Genomic DNA, 24,324 nt, shown 5'->3' with positions numbered 1-24,324 from the left:
CAGAAAATGCAATGAGTCTATGGTTACTGTGGTCTAGATTCTATGGGCTCATGCCATGAGATAATATGTTCAACTATGAATAATAACAATTCTTTTAAAATGAATATTGACTTAGTATAAAACTGTGTGGTCAGTAATAGCTACAGCCAGTTAATAAACTACTAGATTTAGATCTAGATCTAATAATGAATGAATATTGATTATGTTTAAATTATTTATTATTTATAATTTATTAATATTATTATCATATTATGTATTAATTAATTAATATGTATGTTAGTTTAATATTAATTAATAGTTTAGTTATGAATGAACTTTATGATCTTGATCTAGTCTAGACTAGATTCTAGACTCTAGCTAGACTCTAGAATCTCTAGATTTAAAAAATCTAGATCTAGAGATCTTAGATTCAAGATCTAGATCACTAGATCTGATCTAATTTCTAATCTAATCGTCTATTCTTAGTATTCTAGAACCTTGATCTACTAGACCTAGATCTAGAATCTAGATAATAGTAGATAGATCTATCTAGAATCTAGAATAATCTAGATCATAGAAATTAATTAGAATTAGAATCTATTTGAATCTAGTCACTAGATCTCTAAGTCTAACTTAACTCTTCTAGATCTTGATTCTAATCAGTTGATCTAGAATCAGTATTAGACTAGAATCTAGTGTAGATTCTAGATCTAGAATGTTTTACCTTTAATAAATTTTGATTCTTAACTACCACCTAGCCATCTAGATCTAGATCTAGAATTATTTACAGCTGTAACTGTAAAACTCCTTCTAATCTTTAGATTTGACTTATTTTTCTATTAGTGACCACTAGCTTACTGGTCGTTTAAATTAGACTTTCAAGAGTTTTGAATAGACTTCTACTTTTTTATTTATTATCGAACTAGCTGACCTGTCACACACTGTGGCTCTTTAAGAAGAAAAGAGTTTAATTTAGCATGATGTATTGTTCAACTATTGAAAAAAATGGATCTGCCAAAAGTAATTTACCAAGACCAGTAGGGCGCTGAACCGCACAGTACCACTTAGTGCAACCCCTTCAAAATTTAAAAACTTTTTATGCTAGAAACCTTCACTGAAGTGACAGATTTGTTAAACTTTGCTTATATTTTAAAAATATATATTAATTATTGATGCTGAAATGCTGCCAAATGGTTGTTGTATTGATAACCAATTTTCAGGGGTTTTCTGTAGCCTATTATTTATAGTTTTTTTTTCAACTTTCTATGCCATAGAATGGCTAAAGTAATATCACTAATATTAGGCCAAAATCTAAATGCTCATGCATTTTTTTTTCTTTATCATGTAAACAGGTTTATTTAGATATGAACATTTTCAGTGAAGCGGTGATTTTTCTGATGACAAAAACCAGCAAAAAAAAACCAAACAAAAAACCAAGAAACAAACAATAAATGAATTTCCAAAACTATTTTTAAAGCAATCTAATAAGGTCAAAAATGGTATATTTCCAAATAAGTCCTATCTAGATCTATATAGATCATCTCTGAAGATACATTTGTAGATGACATGCAGAGACTGATAAACACTCAAGCCTTGCCCCATCTGCTGTTGATTTAACAGTAATGCTGGAAAGATATTTGGGCTGACTATTCCTCATATCTTAAAGATGGATGCTTTTGTTTAATCTATTAGTACTCACTGTGATTCATATTTAGTCAGTTAGTGTCACCCATCTGCATCACTACCAGAACAAAATCTGGCATGCTTCCGCCAACTGGTGAATATGTTGCATTGCCTTCAGTGTAAACCTAAAGTAATAACGAATACAGTATCTTTTAACTAGTTCATTTAAGTGTGTATTTTGAATGAAAGTTTTTACTTTTAGCCTTACAATAGATGTTTGTTGTTGTAGGGCCACTTATGAATAATAATTACACTTTACGACATTACCAGTCTGTCAAAATACTGAACAAGTATGCATTTCATTGTTTGAATGCACTATGAGATCATGAGATGTGTTATAGGGTGTATACCATATGTGGCAAAATTTTGTACATAATGTAAAGCCTTTGTATTAACTTGGATAGGATCTAATGTATATTCTGTGGGGCTACAAATTATAACATTTATATCATTACTCTTTTTTAGTTAAAAACTGTTAGCCAAGTAACTGAATAATGGAAAAGCAACGAGGAAGTAAGGGCTCAGATCTTAATGAGTTGAAGAGTGAGCTGGTCATTGATGACCACAAAATAACCATTCAGGAGTTGATGGCTCGCTATAACATTAAAGATCTGCAAACTGTAAGTAGGCATACTTTTAGAATCTTCAAAATAAAGAATCTATTTTCTTTTCAGCATTAGAAGAATGTTTTAAGTAGGAAAAGAGATTCTTCTTTACACCTAACTATTCATTGGGCAGAGGAAGTAGAGTTCATATGTTTATTGACCTCGTCACATAAAGGGATAATGCGGTCAGAGGCTATGTCCAGCCACCTTTGCTTTCCCTAATGTGAGTTAGATACTCATCAGAGCTGGGTGGACTCAGGGATGTTCCACTGAATTAAAACTGGATTTGAACTCTAATTCTAACTCTTTCCACTAAAGAATATTAACCTAACTCTAATTCTAACTCTTTCCACTAAAGAATATTAACCTAACTCTAATTCTAACTCTTATACCAGCATACTAATTTGAATATAAGCTAATTTATAAGCTTTCTTAATCATAGTGATATGACAGTTCTGGTACGTAATTAAATGGTAGTACCATTACTTGCATGGTTGGAAATAAAGTAATACATTTTTTGCTGTAATTGCTCCTCTATGGTTAATATTTGAATATCACCTATGTCTTGTAGTTTAGGACCTATATAAATGTCATAATGTATTTTTGTTTTTACTTGGATAGTATTTTTTTTACCTTAATAGCGTCTTAATAAATGTCATAATTTATATATTTTTTTACCTGGATAGGGTCTGACCAGTGAGCAGGCAGCTGAAAATCTAAGGCTTTATGGTTATAATAAACTAACTCCACCTAAAACTACACCAATGTGGATCAAGTTTTTGAAAACGATGTTTACAGGCTTTGCTTTATTGCTATGGATAGGATCCTTCCTCTGTTTAGTAGCATACCTTATAACACTTGTGGAAGTTGAAGGTGGAGAGAAAGAAAATGTGAGCAGATTTTTTTTTCTTCTTCTCTACATAAAGTATCTACCCTGAAATCATTAAGGCAGTTATTTTTCAACCTTTCTTTCATTGACCCTTCTTTTCTGAAAATCCACAATTGACAGACTATTATAATAGTGGCGCAGATTAATATTTTTAACGTTAAAAAGTTCATATTTGATGCATTAGACTATTTGTCTCTTGTAATACAAGTCAGTGCCTCCCCACAAATCCCAGTTTGGAAATTACTGCGTTTTATCATTTAAAAAGTTAGCTGTTAATATTGAAAGACTCTTACTGTAACAGTTTAAAAAACAATCTTTAGACATTGTGGGGGCATATGAGAAATATTGTTAATAATTTTGCCCATAACTTTTCACCTTAACAGCTTGGCCTGGGTATTGTATTGATGGCTGTAGTCATCATTACTGGAATCTTCACATTCTATCAAGAATCAAAGAGTTCTTCTATTATGGAGTCATTTAAAAACCTTGTACCTCAAGTAAGTGCTTACAATTAAAAACACTTGACAAAATGAGGTATCAAATAATATGAAGTTACAGGTGCATAAGCAGATTAAAAATAATAGTAGAGTTCTATTCTCCAACTGGTATAAGTTCTTCTCAAAGCTCGATGTAATCAGCTCTATATTATGTCCAAAAAAAAATGTAGGCTTTATCCCCTTTTACTAATATGATACAGGCAATGTAATCCAGCAAATTATTTTGGAGAAACTTTACATTACTATTTTTTTAAAATAATTTACATAGATGTAAGATTGTAAAATTGTGATTTTATCATGAAAAGTTGTACCTATTTCAAAAAACACATATATGAATTTTCTCCCCCTTTCACACATTTTCTCCAGAAAACATCTTGAAATTGTATTTACAGAGATGTTAACATATCCTGCCAATTTTGTTTTATTTTCACCATAAAAGGCTGTCTGTTTCAGCATGCTTTAGTTTTAAGAGATGGCGAAGTCTTAACAATAGATACCAAAGAGGTTGTGAAAGGGGACATAGTGAAGGTGAAATTTGGAGACAGTGTTCCTGCTGACATACGCATTATTGAGTCTCATGGGTTTAAGGTATGTATCTGTTCTTTGTTTAATGTCAGGTATACTCAGATAATCATCTTTTACAATTTTAAATATCTTTCTATACTAGCTTTTGTAGTCATTGCTTAGCTCCCAAAATTATGTCTGTTAAATATAATGTACTTTACCTACTATTAAAAAAATAAATTTAGCTATACATAACGGGAAATTTTAGTAATGAAGTAAGCTGTGTCGATTAAATAAAAAGAATTGACTCTTTGAAAGGTGGATAACTCTTCTTTAACTGGAGAATCAGAGCCACAATCTCGAGGACCTGAGTTCACCCATGACAATCCGCTAGAAACAAAAAATTTGGCTTTTTTTTCAACAAATGCAGTCGAGGGTATAATACACTTGCATAATTACTTCTGTTTTTATACAGTTCATTTTATCAAAACCAAAGACTTCTTTTTTTTTTTTATTTAAATTGCTGCAGTTGAAAGTATATTGTTTTATTATTCAGCATTTTCATTTTCAAACAGTTTTTTGCAAAGGTTTTAAATTTTATTAATGAGTAAAATTACTTTTAAAAAAGTATATTAAGGGTAAGTAAGTTACAGTTTTATTCTTCCTATTAATTTGTTTTATAAAAGTTCATTTTTTACCTGGAAATTTCATTGTATATAAAATTCCGAATGATTTAGGATACAGATGTCTAACAATAGACTCTTCCAAAAATATGTGTGCAAGGATGCGAGTAGTATTGTAATCCCCACTAGATTTGTGGTTAGAATTTAGGTTAGGACCCAGGGTTAGGGTTAAGGATAGAGTACGTTAGCAAGTCATATGAGTATCTATTTAACCAAACACCCTGTTTTTAAGAAGATTCTATCATTGTGCCATTATCCGACACTGGTATTAGAAATCCACAGATAAAAATTTGATCCAATTTTTTTTATTGAATGTAAATCTTACAATCCACAGGCACAGCTACTGGTATTGTCATTCTAACTGGAGATCACACTGTGATGGGGCGTATTGCTGGTCTTGCCTCAGGCTTGGAAACTGGGGATACACCTATCGCCAGGGAAATAGAACACTTCATCCATTTGATCACAGGTAATAGGGATAGGATTTTCCAACATTAAGAAGAAACACATAAAATTGAGATGTGCAGGGTAGATGTCAAATTCGACCCCAGAGCCAAAATATTTGGTGGTTGTTGTTTTGAACACAAAAAATATGATTGACAACTTTTGATTGCTTGAATTTGTTTTGATAGTGGAAGTTATCTGTGTTTATTGCTTGGTTACGATGATAACATAAGTGTATATGATCAGCAATCATCTATTATTGATTGACTACGGTGATAACATTGGTGTATGTGATCAGCAATTATCTATATTAAATGATCAACTACAGCAATAATATGAGTGTAGGCTATGTGACCAACCCACATAGAGTTTTGAAACACCAGTTTTAGAATTATAATATTGTATGACACTCATCATGAATTTGTAATATTGAGCTATCACCTTGTATCTTGTAATATTGAGCTATCACCTTGTATCTTGTAATATTGAGCTATCACCTTGTATCTTGTAATATTGAGCTATCACCTTGTATCTTGTAATATTGAGCTATCACCTTGTATCTTGTAATATTGAGCTATCACCTTGTATCTTGTAATATTGAGCTATCACCTTGTATCTTGTAATATTGAGCTATCACCTTGTATCTTGTAATATTGAGCTATCACCTTGTATCTTGTAATATTGCACTATCACATTGTATCTTGTAATATTGCCCTTTCACCATGTATCATACTTCAATGTTTCCAGGTGTGGCAGTGTTTTTGGGACTTTCCTTTGGAGCCATAGCTCTTTACATGGGGTACTCCTGGATAAAGGCTGTTGTTTTCCTTATTGGTATAATTGTGGCCAATGTTCCTGAAGGACTGCTAGCTACTGTTACTGTATGTCTTATTATTCAACTATTTTAATTTTTTAACTTGTTTGTTGAACATAGTCTTTAATGTGATGGATAGGTACTATCCACAACTTAGCTGAAACTTGAATTCTTCAGGTTTATATGTTGTTTATTCTAAGGCTTTCTTACAATGGTAAAACTACTTTTATTTCTCTGTAGGTGTGTTTAACTCTCACAGCGAAGCGCATGGCAAAAAAAAACTGCTTGGTGAAAAACTTGGAGGCGGTGGAAACTTTAGGCTCAACATCGACCATCTGCTCTGATAAAACTGGGACTTTGACACAGAATAGAATGACAGTGGCCCACATGTGGTTTGACAATGTCATCCATGAAGCAGATACAAGTGAAGACCAGTCAGGCAAGTTCTTTAATCAAACTGCTTGTTGTGTCTTACATTTTGCTAAGGTTTAGGATATGGTGTCGTCATAAATACAAAGGTTATAAATTTTCACTAAAAAAAGTCTTACATTTTGCTAAGGCTCAGGATATGATGTCGTCATAAATACAAAGGTTTTAAATTTTCACTACAAAAAAAATGTTTACAAATTCAAATTCGAGCCTCATTCACAAAAACTTCTCATTCATAATTTTCCTCATTGTGTATGTGCCGTATTTCTAAGAAAGCGCAGGTAGGTGGCACCACAGGGAATTAGGTAACATTTTCTTAAAGGCAGGAGTGGCCACTCTGCGTAGCAATTTCACCCATTGTACTAAATTAAATCTTTATTTTAGTGTACTGGTTACCAATAAACATTTCACAAAAAAAAACCTCAAGTTTGATAAACAGTTACTAATTCTAATTTTTTTTTGGCCAGAAAAAAAATCCCATAAATTTGCGAAACAAATACTGATCTGTTTGTAAAACAAATGTTTCAGTGGGAAATAAATTCATGGATCTACCTGGATGGCTGCCCATAGCACGCTGTGCAATGCTGTGTAGCAGAGCACAGTTTGTTGGGGGTCAGGAAAATGTACCCATTTTGAGGAGGTAAATTTTTATTAGGCCATGTCCCACCTCATTGTTCAATGTATGATCCTGACTAATGCTTATTTATCTTATTCTTTGACGTAACTGGATTGTGTGATCAGCCCTTTGCCCAGCCACCATTATAATACCTGGCTCAGACATACTTCAGACCTCGGTCGACTCTGATATCAGATTGACATGAGCCCAGGAACTGAACTCATGTCCCTTACGGTGACAGTGGAGTATCTTACCCCAGACCACAATGTCCCTTGGTTACATTGTAGATCTACCTACCACATTTTTAGCACAACAGTTTTTTTTGGAGGAGTTGAAAATAAATTGTCTGATGTATATTCAGTCCTTTTTTATTGTATGTATATTCAGTGCTTTTTTATTGTATGTATATTCAGTGCTTTTTTATTGTATGTATATTCAGTGCTTTTTTATTGTATGTATATTCAGTGCTTTTTTATTGTATGTATATTCAGTGCTTTTTTTATTGTATGTATATTCAGTGCTTTTTTATTGTATGTATATTCAGTGCTTTTTTATTGTATGTATATTCAGTGCTTTTTTATTGTATGTATATTCAGTGCTTTTTTATTGTATGTATATTCAGTGCTTTTTTATTGTATGTATATTCAGTGCTTTTTTATTGTATGTATATTCAGTGCTTTTTTAATTGTATTCCAGAGAATGTACTGGGGATGCTTCAGAAGCTGCTTTGCTAAAATGTACAGAGCTGGTTATAGGAAACGTTGCCCAGTATCAGAAAAACAATCCGAAATTGGTGGAGATCCCCTTCAACTCATCTAATAAATTTCAGGTTATTATAACTATCTGGAAAGTCTAGTCTATAACAAGATTGGTTATTTGGCAAAAGATGTTTCTGTATAATTTATTATTGAAAAACAGTAGGCTTTAGATAGTAAAAAGTTGAGCAAGTAAAGACATGTCAAGACCCTTTCAGTAGATTGCTAACCCAAATTTTTAAGTTCTGTTCCCTGACTCAAATCTATAGCCACACAGCTTTACCAGACTTTTTTGTAAAGTTTTCAAAATCCACCAAGCTGTATTGGGTACCTGACCAGTAAGGGCACACAGTTTCTCTAAACCATGAGGTCTCCTATTGACTTCAACTTGCTCCTATGTACAGACATGACTGGGTAGAGTACTACCCTTATATATAAAAGCTCATGTGCACATTTTTCAATACTGACACATCTTCCAATTCAAAAGTATGACATTGATTAGCTGACGACCAATACATTATTTTTTTTTGGCCAAAAAATAATAAAAATAAATGTATTAAAACCAGATTTGAGCTGAATCAGCTTGGGCATTCGATAAAGTGTTTTGTTGTTTGTTTTCATATTTGTATTTCTTATGAAATCTCAGTAATGTGTTACGAAACTCTAGTATATTATATAGAACTATAGAAAAAGTATTGTTAAGTGACACATAATTAACATTAACAAAAGAATTTTATTTAAAAATTTTAAGTCTTTTATGTATTATGTGATAAGATTTTACCTTCTTTAATTGACTGTACTAAAACATTTGCCAAGGTTTATGAGGTTTGGCAATTGAAACTTTCAGTGAAATAAGTAAAAAAAACAACAAAGAATAAAATATACTATTCCTATATCCATAGGTTTCAATTCACAAAACAGATAATCCTAACGATGACCAATTGCTTTTGGTAATGAAAGGGGCCCCTGAGAGAATATTAGAACGTTGCTCATCCTATTTGATGCACGGAGTAGAAAATACAATCAACCCTGAATTTCTGGATGAGTTTGATAAAGCCTATCTTGATCTGGGAGGCAGAGGGGAAAGAGTTTTAGGTAAGAGCCATTTTATCTGTCTTTAACAACTAGCATTTTTTAGGAACTAAAGATTGGTACATTTTTCATATGTTGGTTTCCCTTCGAGTGCTGTACATCTCTGTGTAGTGCCTAGTAATTTATTTGCTATTATTTGCAGTATATGGGATGGCATTGTACATTTTTCATATGTTTATTTCCCTTCAAGTGCAGTACATCTCTGTGTAGTGTCTAGTAATTTATTTGCTATTAGTTGCAGTATATGGGATGGCATTGTACATTTTTCATATGTTTATTTCCCTTCAAGTGGAGTACATCTCTGTGTAGTGTCTAGTAATTTATTTGCTATTATTTGCAGTATATGGGATGGCATTGTACATTTTTCATATGCTTATTTCCCTTCAAGTGCTGTACATCTCTGTGAAGTGTCTAGTAATTTATTTGCTACAAGCCGACCCGCTGCGTATCATACGCCGCTATTTAGTTGTTGTTTTTTTTTTCTACTTTTCAGTAATTTATAATTTGTGAATTCGACAGTACCATTGCTGCCACTGAAAATATTTGCTTAAAAACACTAAACCCCCCCCTTCCCCCCCCCCCCACGTGAAAGCAGCCTCCTCTTAGTTACCTCCTCTAAGTTTAAAATCGTTTCAAACTAAATTATCTGCCCCTAATAGCCGTCACCAAACTCGTCTCTATGATTGTAAAATGTAAACAGCGTGACCACAGCTCACCAGACAATGTGGGAGTGGTGTGGGGGTGGTAGTGATAGTGATAGAGAGAAAGAGAGGGGACTGCAAGGAGGCGCTTGCAGCTTGTTTTCTAACGGCTCCCAGAAGAGAATTATATATATAGATTATTTGCAGTATATGGGATGGCATTGTACATTTTTCATATGTTTATTTCCCTTCAAGTGCAGTACATCTCTGTGTAGTGTCTAGTAATTTATTTGCTATTATTTGCAGTATATGGGATGGCATTGTACATTTTTCATATGTTTATTTCCCTTCAAGTGCAGTACATCTCTGTGTAGTGTCTAGTAATTTATTTGCTATTATTTGCAGTATATGGGATGGCATTGTACATTTTTCATATGTTTATTTCCCTTCAAGTGCAGTACATCTCTGTGTAGTGTCTAGTAATTTATTTGCTATTATTTGCAGTATATGGGATGGCATTGTACATTTTTCATATGTTTGTTTCCCTTCAAGTGCAGTACATCTCTGTGTAGTGTCTAGTAATTTATTTGCTATTATTTGCAGTATATGGGATGGCATTGTACATTTTTCATATGTTTATTTCCCTTCAAGTGCAGTACATCTCTGTGTAGTGTCTAGTAATTTATTTGCTATTATTTGCAGTATATGGGATGGCATGGTATGTTATTTGTTAAAATCACTAGCTTGACACCACTGAATTTGTTGGAATCAATTGGCCTGACACCAGTTAAAATAATTAAGCTTGAAATCAACCACCTTTGAAATATTCACTGTTCTGTTATTCTAACATTTATTTAATTACACCCCCGTAGTATTGAAACTAATCTTCTACATCACGGGTTCCCAACCTGGGGGTTTCTGGGGAGTCGCCAACTGGTATACTAAACCTTAGTAATTTGAAACAAAACATAAATATTTAGAAGAATTTTTGAAATTCGGCTTTACTAACATCACTGGAAATGGAATAGAGAAGAAGCAAAGCGTACTGTACAAAGTTGTTCTCAGTCACGAATCTATGAAATCTTCAAAACTAAAACGTCATTTGACACGAGTCATTCGAAACACACCAAAAAAGATATGGAGTTCTTTTGTCGGTATGAAGCTAGTTGTAAACGTCAGAGACTTGATCGAACAGGAAGTTTTCACCAAGGAAACACAGCATTAGTGCAAGCATCACATGAAGTCGCGACAGAAAATGCCAAGCAAAAAAAAACACAATAGGAGAAAATCTCATCAAACGCTGCATGTTGAAGATGGTGAAGTTAATTCTTAAATGTCCGTAGATGTTAAATAACACATTTTTATTGAAATCAAGCTTTCACCATTGTTTGCTTTTCAAGTTGATAAATCAACAGACGCGAGTTCTTGTTCGCAGTTGCTGGTCTTTGTCTATATTTATTCAGATGATAGCAAAGAAGAGTTGCTCTTTTGTGAAGATAGCATGGAGGAAATAAATACGTTTTTTTTCTAAATTGGATGATTAAAATGGGTTAAAACGGCTGTGAGGGTTTGTACGGATAGGTCCACCATCTACGTTTAGGTTAAAATCGGGCTTTCAGAAAGCAGAAAAGATTTAGCTCCCTAACCACTGCCCTCACCAATCGCCATCAAGACTCCATTACTAGTATAATTCGTAAATTATATGAACTGAGCAAAGACCTGAATAAAGATCACGAGGTTCTGCTCTTCTACACTACAGTGCGCTGGCTGTCAAACGAATTGTTGTGAATCGTGTTTTTGAATTGAAATCTGAAATCAAATTGTTCTTGGAAATGCAAAGGAAACAAGACCTTTTGGTATACTTAAAACGACATAGAGTGGTTGGAGAGGGTTTCATACCTAGCAGATGTGTTCCAACATCAACATAAGGCATAAGCATATGAACGAATATTATCACATTCCATGATAATCTCGGGGCATTTTTTATCAAAGCTGCAAAATCGGCGAAGAAAATAAATCTTGGAAATATTTTAATTTTGAGAAACTCTGCAGTGTGGTAGATGAATCTAATTGTGAGATAATTAAAATTTTGAAAGAAGAAATTTCTGGACATCTTGAATCTATTGAAAACGAACTGAAGCGCTATTTCTCTGAGCTGAAAAAAAAAAAGAATTTGCATTGATGCATTATCCATTCTCTTCTTCCCTTGATGTTGCCAGCATTCCCGATGAATTACAAGATGAATTCTTTGATTTGTAGAATGATTCCGCGTAAAATGAAAAACTTCAGACACAATTTTGGTGTAGTATTAACCATTTATATCCAAACGTAAAATTTTTCGATTAAAAACAAAATTAAGATAATGATAATGACATAGGTTGGCGTTAACAAAAAAAAAGACTTTAAAAACAAAAATTAACCGCGAATGTTTAGTGAATTGTATGCAATTTTACTTATGGTATTAAAACAGTTATCAAGAGTAGTTCATATTGAAAGTCTACTAGAAAATTTTATTTTAGTGCTTATTGATTTCCATACTAATTTCGGCTTTTTAATTCTATGGGGGTCGCGGGTCACTTAATTTTTATAAAAGGGGGTCGCCACTCGAAAAAGGTTGGGAACCACTGTTCTACATAATTAAAAGACAATGTCAAATTGCAATTTTAACTTTACCTTCTTAATTACTGTAGCCTACAGAAAACTACCCTATCACTTATCCATTATACGCTAATACCCCAAAATTCATCTTGTAGTCCTCAAAACTTCTGATTTTATTTCCAACAGGATTTGCTGAGCTACAGTTGCCTGCGAAGACCTATCCTGTGACTTATCCATTTGATGCAGATAATCCCAACTTTCCTCTTACAGAACTAAGGTTTCTGGGTCTCATGTCAATGATAGACCCACCCAGGTCAGCGGTACCAGATGCTGTTGCTAAATGTCGAAGTGCTGGAATAAAGGTTTGATTTTTTAAAGAGAGATAATTTGAATTATGTGCAGTGCTTGACCTGATTTTATGGTGCAGGTTAATAGAGCAGGTTATATGTTTATGGTGCAGGTTATCATATGTTTATGGTGCAGGTTATCATATGTTTATGGTGCAGGTTAATAGAGCAGGTTATATGTTTATGGTGCAGGTTATCATATGTTTATGGTGCAGGTTATAATATGTTTATGGTGCAGGTTAATAGAGCAGGTTATAATATGTTTATGGTGCAGGTTATCATATGTTTATGGTGCAGGTTAATAGAGCAGGTTATAATATGTTTATGGTGCAGGTTATAATATGTTTATGGTGCAGGTTATAATATGTTTATGGTGCAGGTTAATAGAGCAGGTTATAATATGTTTATGGTGCAGGTTAATAGAGCAGGTTATAATATGTTTATGGTGCAGGTTATAATATGTTTATGGTGCAGGTTATAATATGTTTATGGTGCAGGTTAATAGAGCAGGTTATAATATGTTTATGGTGCAGGTTATAATATGTTTATGGTGCAGGTTATAATTTGTTTATGGTGCAGGTTAATAGAGCAGGTTATATGTTTATGGTGCAGGTTATCATATGTTTATGGTGCAGGTTATAATTTGTTTATGGTGCAGGTTAATAGAGCAGGTTATAATATGTTTATGGTGCAGGTTATAATTTGCTTATGGTGCAGGTTAATAGAGCAGGTTATAATATGTTTATGGTGCAGGTTATAATATGTTTATGGTGCAGGTTATAATTTGTTTATGGTGCAGGTTATAGTGGTGACATTCATGACACAGGTAGAATTGGTGACATGTTAATGGAGCAGGTTATAATGGTGACATGCTTATAGTGCAGGTTATAATGGTGATATGTTTATAGTGCAGGTTATAATGGTGACATTTTATGGTGCAGGTTATAATGGTGCCAATTTATGGTGCAGGTATAATGGTGACATTTTATGATGCAGGTTATAATTGTGACATCTTTATGGTGCAGGTTATAATAGTGACATTTTATGGTGCAGGTTATAATTGTGACATCTTTATGGTGCAGGTTATAATGGTGACATTTTATGGTACAGGTTATAATTGTGACATCTTTATGGTGCAGGTTATAATGGTGACATTTTATGGTACAGGTTATAATAGTAACATGTTTATGGTACAGGTTATAATAGTGACATTTTATGGTGCAGGTTATAATGGTGACATTTTAATGGAACAGGTTATAATGGTGATATGCTTATGGTGCAGGTTATAATTGTGACATCTTTATGGTGCAGGTTATAATGGTGACATTTTATGGTACAGGTTATAATTGTGACATCTTTATGGTACAGGTTATTATGGTGACTGGAGATCACCCAATAACAGCACATGCCATCGCCAAAGGGGTTGGAATCATCACACCTGACTGTAAAACAAGAGAGGAGATAGCTTTTGAGAAAAAGATACCTATCAATATGGTGAATCCTGAGTAAGTAATTGCTGTTTTGTTAAAGAAAGGCCTGTCACACGACAGGCATAAAAAACAGGCATAAAAAACAGGCATAAAAAAACGACTCAAAATTGTTAAAATGTATAAAATTATTTCCCTTTCCCTGTAACTCTTCTTGGCTTATTCTGTGTTTGGTATTTTGGTTGTTCCCCTTTGAAGATAAAGGATAAATGTATCCAAACTTTACATGGCATTTAGTTCCTAATAATTAAAATAAATCATCCACAGATTAATTTTATAAGTTTGAGCTTTTTTTTTTTTTGCAGTAGATCAGATGGGTGGTAAACTTGTAAGGTCAACCTGATGTACCCATTTTGTTTTTTAATTTTAAGACTGGTATAAAAAAGGATTAGCAAGCAATTTTCCAAAAATTATATATTTTTTTGCAACTGTTTACCATTTACATGGAAAACTTTTGGTTTTAATATGTTTCTTATTTTACTGCTATTTCATTTTTTAGAAACTTATGTAGTAACTAGTAAAACTAATGCAACCAATTCCGGGGACTTGCATTATACGAGGGTTGACATTTTAGGAGGGTTAACAGCATGCAAGTCTATAATTATAGGAGGGTTGACATTTTAAAACCTCACTTGAAGCTGTTCGACATTGATAAAAACATGCCTATAGTTGTACATAATATGTGATGTGAGGCATTGACTATGGATTTGCATATTTCAACTATCACTTATAAACAAAACATTTTTTTTTACCAAAATACTGTAATACTGTGCAAAAACAATAACACTATTTATTTTCTATTTGATTGAGAATAATTAATAATAACAATAATGTATAATAAGCATACAAATGAATCTGGGTTCAAGTCAATAGACTGTATTGAGTCAACCTAATTCTGATGGGTACCTAACTCACATTAGGGAAACAAAGTTGGCTGGGCATAGTGCAGACCACATTATCCCTTCATATGTTGAGGTCTCAGCAGAGGAACTCTATTTCATCTACCCCATGTGTCTTGTGCACAAATGGGAAAAGATAATACAAATGAATTATAAATATCAAATATACTGTTAAAAGTACAGTCTGTATTCTGCACTTAGTAGTGTACATCATGACAGGGATAACTGCACTTTGTTTACAAGGGATGGGGAGATGTTAACAGTACAACAGGTTTTATTAACCCCCCCCCCCTTCCCCCAATATCATCTACTTTATAACCAAGCATTACCCTCCTAAACCATCTACTTCTTCACAATGCCTGTGCACTTTGTTCTATGAATTGGGGTTTATTCTACGGCACAGTTCCACCCAACTCTGATGGGTACCTAACTCACGTTAGGGAAGCTAAAGGCGGCTGGGCATAGTACTGACCACACTATCTCTTCATACGCCGAGGTCACAGAAACAAGTGAACTCTACTTCACTTGCCCCATAGACCGTCAGTTTTGAAAGGGAAACTTTACTTTGCTTTTACAGATTCATTGTTGGGTTATTGTAAAGAATCTGTTTGAGGCTTTTTTTCTATGAATCACCACTGTATGTTCTAGTTTTTAAGCACCAATTTGTATTTGATTTCACCCCTCAGAGAAGTCAAAGCAATAGTCATACAAGGGGAAAAACTGAAGAATATGACCTCTACAGAACTGGATGATGTTTTAAAACAGCATGATGAAATTGTATTTGCGCGCACATCACCTCAGCAAAAACTGATCATAGTGGAAGGCTGCCAGAGAGCGGGGGCTATTGTGGCTGTGACTGGAGATGGTGTTAACGACTCCCCTGCGCTGAAACAAGCAGATATAGGTGTGTTTTGCTAATGAATCTGAAACTTTCTTTCTTCTTCTTCTTCGTTCTTAATTTTTAGTGTTGGGAGGGATCGAGCCTTATCTGCCAGAGGGTTTGAAATCGAGACTTTTTTTTTCGAATTTATCAACCATGAGCTTTGCAGACTCGACCATGCTTCCATTACAATTAAGGATTACGTGTCAACTGTTTATGCGCCAAACTTTCTTTAATTTCTTGGTATTGTAGAATGCTTCTTCTGCCACTTTTTGCTGTATTGTAGAATACTTCTGCTACTTTTTGCTGTATTGTAGAATACTTCTGCTACTTTTTTCTGTATTGTAGAATACTTCTGCTACTTTTTGCTGTATTGTAGAATACTTCTGCTACTTTTAGCTGTATTGTAGAATACTTCTTCTGCCACTTCTTACTGTATTGTAAGATACTTCTTCTGCTTCTTAATTTCTGTTGTTGTAGGATACTAATTCTGCCACCATCCGTAATTTCTTGAATTAAAAATAATTTTTTCTATGTTAATGATTGATAATATGCAGCTCTGTTTCATAAAGTTTTATTAGATTTTTGTGAAAGAGTTTTTAAAAAAGTCTTCATGAAACCTAAGCTTAAATACAGCCTACCATCTACAAATTATCTGTACTATATGTTAATGTAACTTCAACTATCAAATAATTTTACAGAGAAATAAACTCAAACAAATCTTTACTTGACTAAAAAAGCAGATCTTCTGGACTGTACAAAAAATATTAAAAACCCTGTACTATCATGGCAGCTTTGTTATGTAGTGATGTCTTTGTTTTGGAAGTGCCACTATATTTCACTATGAAATGGTTTAAATTGCAGGTGTGGCTATGGGTATTGCCGGAAGTGATGTGAGCAAACAAGCTGCGGACATGATTCTACTGGATGATAATTTTGCTTCTATTGTCATGGGAGTTGAGGAAGGTAAGAGTCATGACTTCCTGCAGTATTGGGTCTTAGACATAGCATTTACCTCTTACTGAGTCTTAGTTAGACATAGCAAGATTCATGAATTCCTGCAGTATTGGGTCTTAGACATAGCATTTACCTCTTACTGAGTCTTAGTTAGACATAGCAAGATTCATGAATTCCTGCAGTATTGGGTCTTAGACATAGCATTTACATCTTACTGAGTCTTAGTTAGACATAGCAAGATTCATGAATTCCTGCAGTATTGGGTCTTAGACATAGCATTTACCTCTTACTGAGTCTTAGTTAGACATAGCAAGATTCATGAATTCCTGCAGTATTGGGTCTTAGACATAGCATTTACATCTTACTGAGTCTTAGTTAGACATAGCAAGATTCATGAATTCCTGCAGTATTGGGTCTTAGACATAGCATTTACATCTTACTGAGTCTTAGTTAGACCTAGCAATTACATCATTTTGAATCTTACTTAGACCTAGCAATTACATCTTACTGAGTCTTAGTTAGACCTAGCAATTACATCTTACTGAGTCTTAGTTAGACCTAGCAATTACATCTTACTGAGTCTTAGTTAGACCTAGAAATTACATCTGACTGAGTCTTAGTTAGACCTAGCAATTACATCTTACTGAGTCTTAGTTAGACCTAGCAATTACATCTTACTGAGTCTTAGTTAGACCTAGCAATTACATCTTACTGAGTCTTAGTTAGACCTAGCAATTACATCTTACTGAGTCTGAGTTAGACCTAGCAATTACATCTTACTGAATCTTACTTAGACCTAGCAATTACATCTTACTGAGTCTTAGTTAGACCTAGCAATTACATCTTACTGAGTCTGAGTTAGACCTAGCAATTACATCTTACTGAGTCTGAGTTAGACCTAGCAATTACATCTTACTGAGTCTTAGTTAGACCAAGCAATAACATCTTAATGAGTCTTAGTTAGACCTAGCAATTACATCTTACTGAGTCTTAGACCTAGCAATTACATCACACTGAGTTTAAACCTTTGGAATCCAACATTATTCATTGTGTTTTTAACAAGAATGTAGGATTCAGAATAAAAGAATACATAAATATCAACTAATGCTTAAGACATAGTCAGGAATTTGTTTGGGAGATAGCTGCAGAAAATATTATGTCTGTATAGACAGAAAATATTATGTCTGTTTATATAGAAATAGAAAATATTATTATTTCTGTTAAATGCAGTCTTTTGACATGTTTTTCCAGGTCGTCTAATCTTTGACAACCTAAAGAAATCAATAGCATATACCCTGACATCAAACATTCCTGAGATCACACCATTCCTCATGTTCATATTGCTTGAAATCCCACTACCTCTGGGTGTGGTCACTATCCTTTTCATTGATCTGGGAACAGACATGTATCCAGCCATTTCCCTAGCTTATGAGACCTCAGAACAAGATATCATGAAGCGCAGACCTCGAAATGCCAAGACAGATAAATTGGTCAATCAAAGGTAATACAGGTCGATAATTATTAATGGGACATCATCATCATCATCATCATCATTCCTTTGTGGCCCCTGGGGAGCAAAGGGCTGCAACCACACATCCCCATCGGACTCGGTTTTGGGCTGCCCCCTTTATCTGTGCCCAGCTGCTTTCGCCTCTTCTTCAACCGTTCTTCTCCATGTCTTCCTTGGCCGGCCCACCCTCCTTTTTCCCTGGGGATTCCAGTCTAAAGCATGCCTTGCGATGTTTTCTTTTTCCTTTCTTAATGTGTGTCTGATCCATCCCCATTTTCGGGGACAGTGTTGTCGAATGATAGAGCATTCCATATACTCTAGCCCGGGATCCGAACTTGAAATTTTTATTGTTAGTAGTCTTACACACAAACATCCAGACCATCCAATGCAGTCTTTAGTGCTGTAACAGAACTGAAGGTTTTCGGCATCACAATAGTGTCCCTACTACATGACAATATAAAAGGCCCATTTTTATTTTACTGGTTTTTACTTGTAAACATTTTTGTTGATTGGTTTATTTTATTCTAATTTTTAGGCTCATTTCCATGTCTTATGGCATTATTGGATTTCTACAAGCCTGCTGTGGATTTTATGTTTATGTTGTTATTCTGGCTGAAAATGGTTTTTGGGCCTATGACTTGCTGAAGCTTCGTGAAAGTTGGGATGCAAAATCTATTAATGATCTCCCAGATTCTTATGGACAAGAATGGGTAAGTTTACATGCCACAGGTTTTGGAAGATTTTGTTATGGAAGATTGTGGCTGTGCATAGTGCTGACCATATGATCCCTCCATATGCTGCTTTTAAGAAACATGTACTCTACTTCATCTGCCCGATGGATTATTAAGTCTAAAGTGGAACCATTTTACTTTAAAATTGGCTTAAACAACTGTGTCATGTTAATTTTGTTAGGAGTAATTACACTTAACAAAATGTACCAACAATTTACTAAGGTATATTTTCGAAATATTTAATTTTACACAGTTATGCCCTTTTGAGGTGCAGAAAATGGTATGTTTGAGTTCATGATTTTATGGCCACTGCGTGAAAGAATAGTGTTTAGTAGAATTCCCAGCTGCCATTATTTGATCTGTTGTTTGCTTTTGAGAATTAACTTTTGTAAGGAGATCCACTTTCTTCATTTGGGGAGAATTTTCAACAGGAAAAAATATTTCAAAACCACACAATTAGTCAAACCCAATTGGACATGTACTATATTTTATGAAATACAATATAAATTTCTTTTTTAAAACTCTAATATTTTTTCATTCTAGTGCAGTAGTTCTTATTAACCTCTTTAGAGGCACCAAACTCCACCAGCTTCATTTGCGTATTCATCAAACCCTTCTTAATAGCAAAAAATAAAATATGATTTTTTTTTTCCAATTCAAAACAGAGGTATATATTTTACTATTGCAATAAATGAACATCACCGTGTTCTAAGAAGTAACTATTCAAATATAATTTTCACACAAAAACAAAAACATAATAATAAATATTTACTGCAATTCAGTGTGACTTCTGCAGTTTGCCTTTCAGGCACTAGTTCAGATATGTGCAGCTTTGCCTTGAATTCGGCCAGCGCCATTTTCTTGTATTTTCCATCTCCTTGTAGCTTAAGGAAGTGTTTCCTTAGTTTTGAACAATTGTGCAGTTAGGTTGCCAACTCTCTTGAAGTTCCATTCTACATGTAAATCCATATTGCACCTATTTGTCTGACCACTTTTTTTTTGCTCAACATAGTATCAAGTGATTAAAATATTAAGAAAGAAATCACATGACGTACTATCAAGTGATTAAAATTTTAAGAAAGAAATCACATGACGTACAATTACAACAGTCACAAGCTGACTAATGGGCCACGAAATAGAAATAAAGTATGTTTTTCACAGGACGTATATTCACATATTATCTCACACCTATATAGGTGGCGTTGACACAATAAGTGAAGTGTGTTTTGTGTCATCAAGGGTTCCATGTTAAAAAATTCTTACAATACTCATATGCATTATCTCACTTTGGCACACTTAATTACTATATTTGTGCAAACGTATTTTAACTGAGACTGACTCATGAACCGCTAGGGTAATATCAAACCCAGGTTAAGAACCACTGTTCTAGTGTCTAATAATACATGTACAGTAAAAGTGTGTTGGGTTGGCAGTAGTGAACTAATTGACTTATATTACCTTTTACTGCTTATACTAAACATAGAAACTAAGACCAAGCTTTATTAGAAAATTGTAATATAACCCCTAATAACCTACTAGTACATTTATTTGCTTAGTTTATCTGTTGCTCATGTATGTTGTTTTATGAGAAAAGTGTTTTTATTCACCAGACGTACAGTCAACGTAAGGTCTTAGAGCAAACATGCCACACCGCCTTCTTTGTTAGCATTGTGATTGTACAATACGCAGATCTCATTGTCTCAAAGACACGCAGGCTTTCACTCTTTACCCACGGAATGGGGTAGGTTCAATTCTAGAGTTTGTTTGTATCTTTGTGGGTGGGTGGTTTGGATTTTTGTGATAATATGGGAGGGGGAAGGGGATTATAAAAACTGGCTAACATTTAATATGACGTCTTAGTTATACTCTTTCTTTGACCCTGTTGTGGCTTTTTAAACAAATTACTGTAAAATTATTGTAATATGTTGTCTCTATTGTATTTATCTTAATTTAAAAAAAACAAAAATATTACTAAATATGAAATACATCAAGTCAAATATATTTTAAAAGCTTAAATTTAAACTAAAAAGTTTAAAAGGTGCGTGGATCCTTTATCAAGTACTCATGAATAATAGAGCTTAAATTTTCTTTTCCAGGAACTGGCCGTTAAACTTTTCCCTCGTATTTGAAACTGTCTTGGCCTTAGCCATTGCATACCTTCCCTTCATGACGTTTTTAAAAGTTAGGCCACTAAGGTAAGTACAGACTTGGCTGTAGGTCAGAAAATTTGGGGCCAGTGTGAACTTAGGGCAGAAAAGTTGGGGCCACTGTAAACTTAGCCTTAGGTCAGAAAAGTTGGGGCCACTGTAAACTTAGCCTTAGGTCAGGAAAGTTGGGGCCACTGTAAACTTAGCCTTAGGTCAGGAAAGTTGGGGCCACTGTAAACTTAGCCTTAGGTCAGAAAAGTTGGGGCCACTGTAAACTTAGCCTTAGGTCAGAAAAGTTGGGGCCACTGTAAACTTAGCCTTAGGTCAGGAAAGTTGGGGCCACTGTAAACTTAGCCTTAAGTCAGGTAAGTTGGGGCCACTGTAAACTTAGCCTTAGGTCAGGTAAGTTGGGGCCACTGTAAACTTAGCCTTAGGTCAGGAAAGTTGGGGCCACTGTAAACTTAGCCTTAGGTCAGAAAAGTTGGGGCCACTGTAAACTTAGCCTTAGATCAGAAAAGTTGGGGCCACTGTAAACTTAGCCTTAGGTCAGGAAAGTTGGGGCTAGTGAGGTAGATTTAAAACTAGGCTTGGCTCAGAAAATTATAGGGTTTTAAATCTAAATTATTTGCCCATTATTAATGGCAGTGTTAGTTTCCCAGGTTTGAAAATGTAGAGAACATCTGCTCACCACAATCACCTGGCTGATCATGTGATCACTAATACTTATCTCCCTTTTATTATTGAATGTAGTAATCTTCAATTAAATTATAATGAAAATTATTTAGTTTGCTTTTCATTGGAAATTGATTTACCTGCAAAAGGATATTGCAACCTTAGAAATAGGTCAAAATGGAGTGAGTTTACAACAAACCCACCTACCCACAGGTGGACATTGTTACCAAAGAAAAAACTATTTTAAAAAAACTTGTTTTATGTACAGCTAACCATAGTCAACTTTTACTGTAGACTTTGCTTCTTTCAGCTGTATCACACATAAATGTTTTGCTCTGGTGTTGACAAACCTTTTCAACCTAGCACCCTAGTAGTAGCCCTTATACACACACTAAATTATGTACTAGACTCCTACCTCATGTGTTCATTATAATATTACTCTAAAAACACTGGTACTTCTAATTAAACTTATTGACAAAAGTACATTTTGGTACTGAACTTTACAGCTTACTTTTAGTTGTACATGTTGATGTTGGCATTTTCAGGTATACCTATTGGTTTCACCCTTTGCCCTATACTTTCACCCTGTGGACTATGGATGAGTGCAGGCGATACATTCTTCGGATTCACCCCAGAGGATTTGTTGAGAGGGAAACGTATTACTAACGTCATGCAAGACCAAACTGATACATTCAGAGTTGACAAATTTATTTTAAACATTTTAAATGGTGGTTTTAATATTTTTTTAAAAGGAATTAGCTTAAATATGTTTCAGTGTTGATCATGTTTTATAGAAAAGACATTCCAAATAATTAATATGGGTCTTGTGTTTTAACTGAGTACAATCAAGTACTTTAGTTTATAGTTTTATGTTGTGAATCATGTCAAGTATGAGTTAGATTCTACACAAAGGGATTAACTAACTAGTTTGCTGGTTCAACTATTGGCATATTTATCTTTTATTTTAAATTTCAAGTAATAAATTGCAGTTTAAAAAAAATAACAACTGGGTTTTCATGTTTGAGATACTGAAATAATAATTTTAATATAAGAATTTTAACATTGTGAGGAAAAAGAAAAATAATACAATAAAAATAATGTGTAGATTTATTTAAACATTGACAAGAACAAGAAGTGACGCAAGTAGTTTAAAAACATAATAAACAAGTCACATTACAGTAATCATCTCAGTTAAGTCTCTAAAACATTTGGAAAGATATAGAAACTTTACATATCACAGTGGTTAAATATATAAGGCTGCTGGTGGTGCAGTACACCATTGTAGTAAGGCCACTTGGCTAAGATAAAAAAACAACCTGTCGTAGTTTTACAACAAAAAAAAAAGTTCCAGCCTAAAATAAAAAGTTAACCAGATGCATATCAATGTCTAGAAACTTCCAAACAGGTATAAAAATAAATTGCTTAGGTGTTACATCTTGACAGGAATCAACTTTATACAGAACATATAACAATTATTTATAACACTATGCTAATGAAAAACCCACAGTATATATGGGTATATATTATGTTGAAGCTGAAATATTTATTTAGAAAGAATACCTCTACTGGCTTTAAAACTTCTTTGGTATAAAAAGTTTTGTTGATTTTATTATGCATACATTAAGGCACTTAAGGGATCATCTGTAATTGATGAAATTCAGCAAGGATGTTATGTGAAGATGGACACGATAAAGGGGTGGGTTAAGAAAATAAAAGGGCCACCTACTAAAACAACGTGGAGTATTGGTATACTAGATCGCTGTCCCCTGTTTAAAGATAGTAAAAAAAGTGTCAAAAGTGTGTTATTCTCTTTAGTCTGGTACAGTGCTGTACCAATTTTAAAAGTGGGGGGAAAACTGTATTATGTATTAGGAGGGTTTGCACTGCATTAACTTCAAGTGAGGTTGTTAAGAGATAGGTTTGAACCAAATATTCAGGACGCTGTGGGATTAGCTCTCAACTTAAGAAACTTGTGAGATTAGATGTTTGTAATGAAATTAAGTTCATTTAGCTATCTTTACTTACTTATTCATCTGTGCACGCATTTGTGCTAGAGTTAAATAAATAGATATGGATACAACCATAAGTGAATAGTAGATACATGTTGGTTTGCATTAACATTTGAAGAATAACAACAGACATAGAATGCTAAGTGACTTATCTGGTGGTGAAGACATGTATATCCCAGGGGTCGGCAACCTGCGGCTCGCGAGCCGCATGCGGCTCTTTTGATATCAAGATGCGGCTCTCTAGCTCCTTGAAAAAATACTAATAATCTTAATAAAAAAATAATTATTTGAAATAAAAAATATGTTTGTGGCTCTTTAAAACCAGGGAAATTTTGAAAATTGTAACTTTTGGCTCTTCCGCTTCAAAAGGTTGCCGACCCCTGGTATATCCTACACTAGGCGTGGCTATCTTGGGGGACTGCCAAGACCATTGCCAGAGACCAGCACAAGTGGAAA

General features: G+C 34.1%; 1 protein-coding gene across 1 annotated transcript; it reads left to right on the top strand.

Moving 5' to 3' along the window:
* LOC131928855 (sodium/potassium-transporting ATPase subunit alpha) lies at nucleotides 1-22,851 on the top strand. The gene is made up of 21 exons (XM_059285000.1): nucleotides 1-129; nucleotides 2,128-2,282; nucleotides 2,954-3,157; nucleotides 3,540-3,653; nucleotides 4,107-4,241; nucleotides 4,476-4,593; nucleotides 5,175-5,309; nucleotides 6,032-6,165; nucleotides 6,339-6,537; nucleotides 7,056-7,167; nucleotides 7,840-7,972; nucleotides 8,801-8,993; nucleotides 12,416-12,591; nucleotides 13,945-14,081; nucleotides 15,649-15,866; nucleotides 16,707-16,808; nucleotides 18,051-18,300; nucleotides 18,845-19,019; nucleotides 20,651-20,781; nucleotides 21,137-21,235; nucleotides 22,405-22,851. The coding sequence occupies exons 2-21, from the start codon at nucleotides 2,157-2,159 to the stop codon at nucleotides 22,523-22,525; spliced, it is 3,012 nt and encodes a 1,003-aa protein (XP_059140983.1). The 5' UTR covers nucleotides 1-129; nucleotides 2,128-2,156; the 3' UTR covers nucleotides 22,526-22,851.
* The last annotated feature ends 1,473 nt before the right edge of the window (nucleotides 22,852-24,324 follow it).

The sequence above is a fragment of the Physella acuta genome, unplaced genomic scaffold (assembly GCF_028476545.2).
Source record: "Physella acuta isolate Inbredline_101_S28 unplaced genomic scaffold, ASM2847654v3 ptg001556l, whole genome shotgun sequence".
In the NCBI taxonomy this organism is placed as follows: domain Eukaryota; kingdom Metazoa; phylum Mollusca; class Gastropoda; family Physidae; genus Physella; species Physella acuta.
Note: the sequence above shows the minus strand (reverse complement) of the source record. Positions and strands in the feature narration are given on the sequence as shown.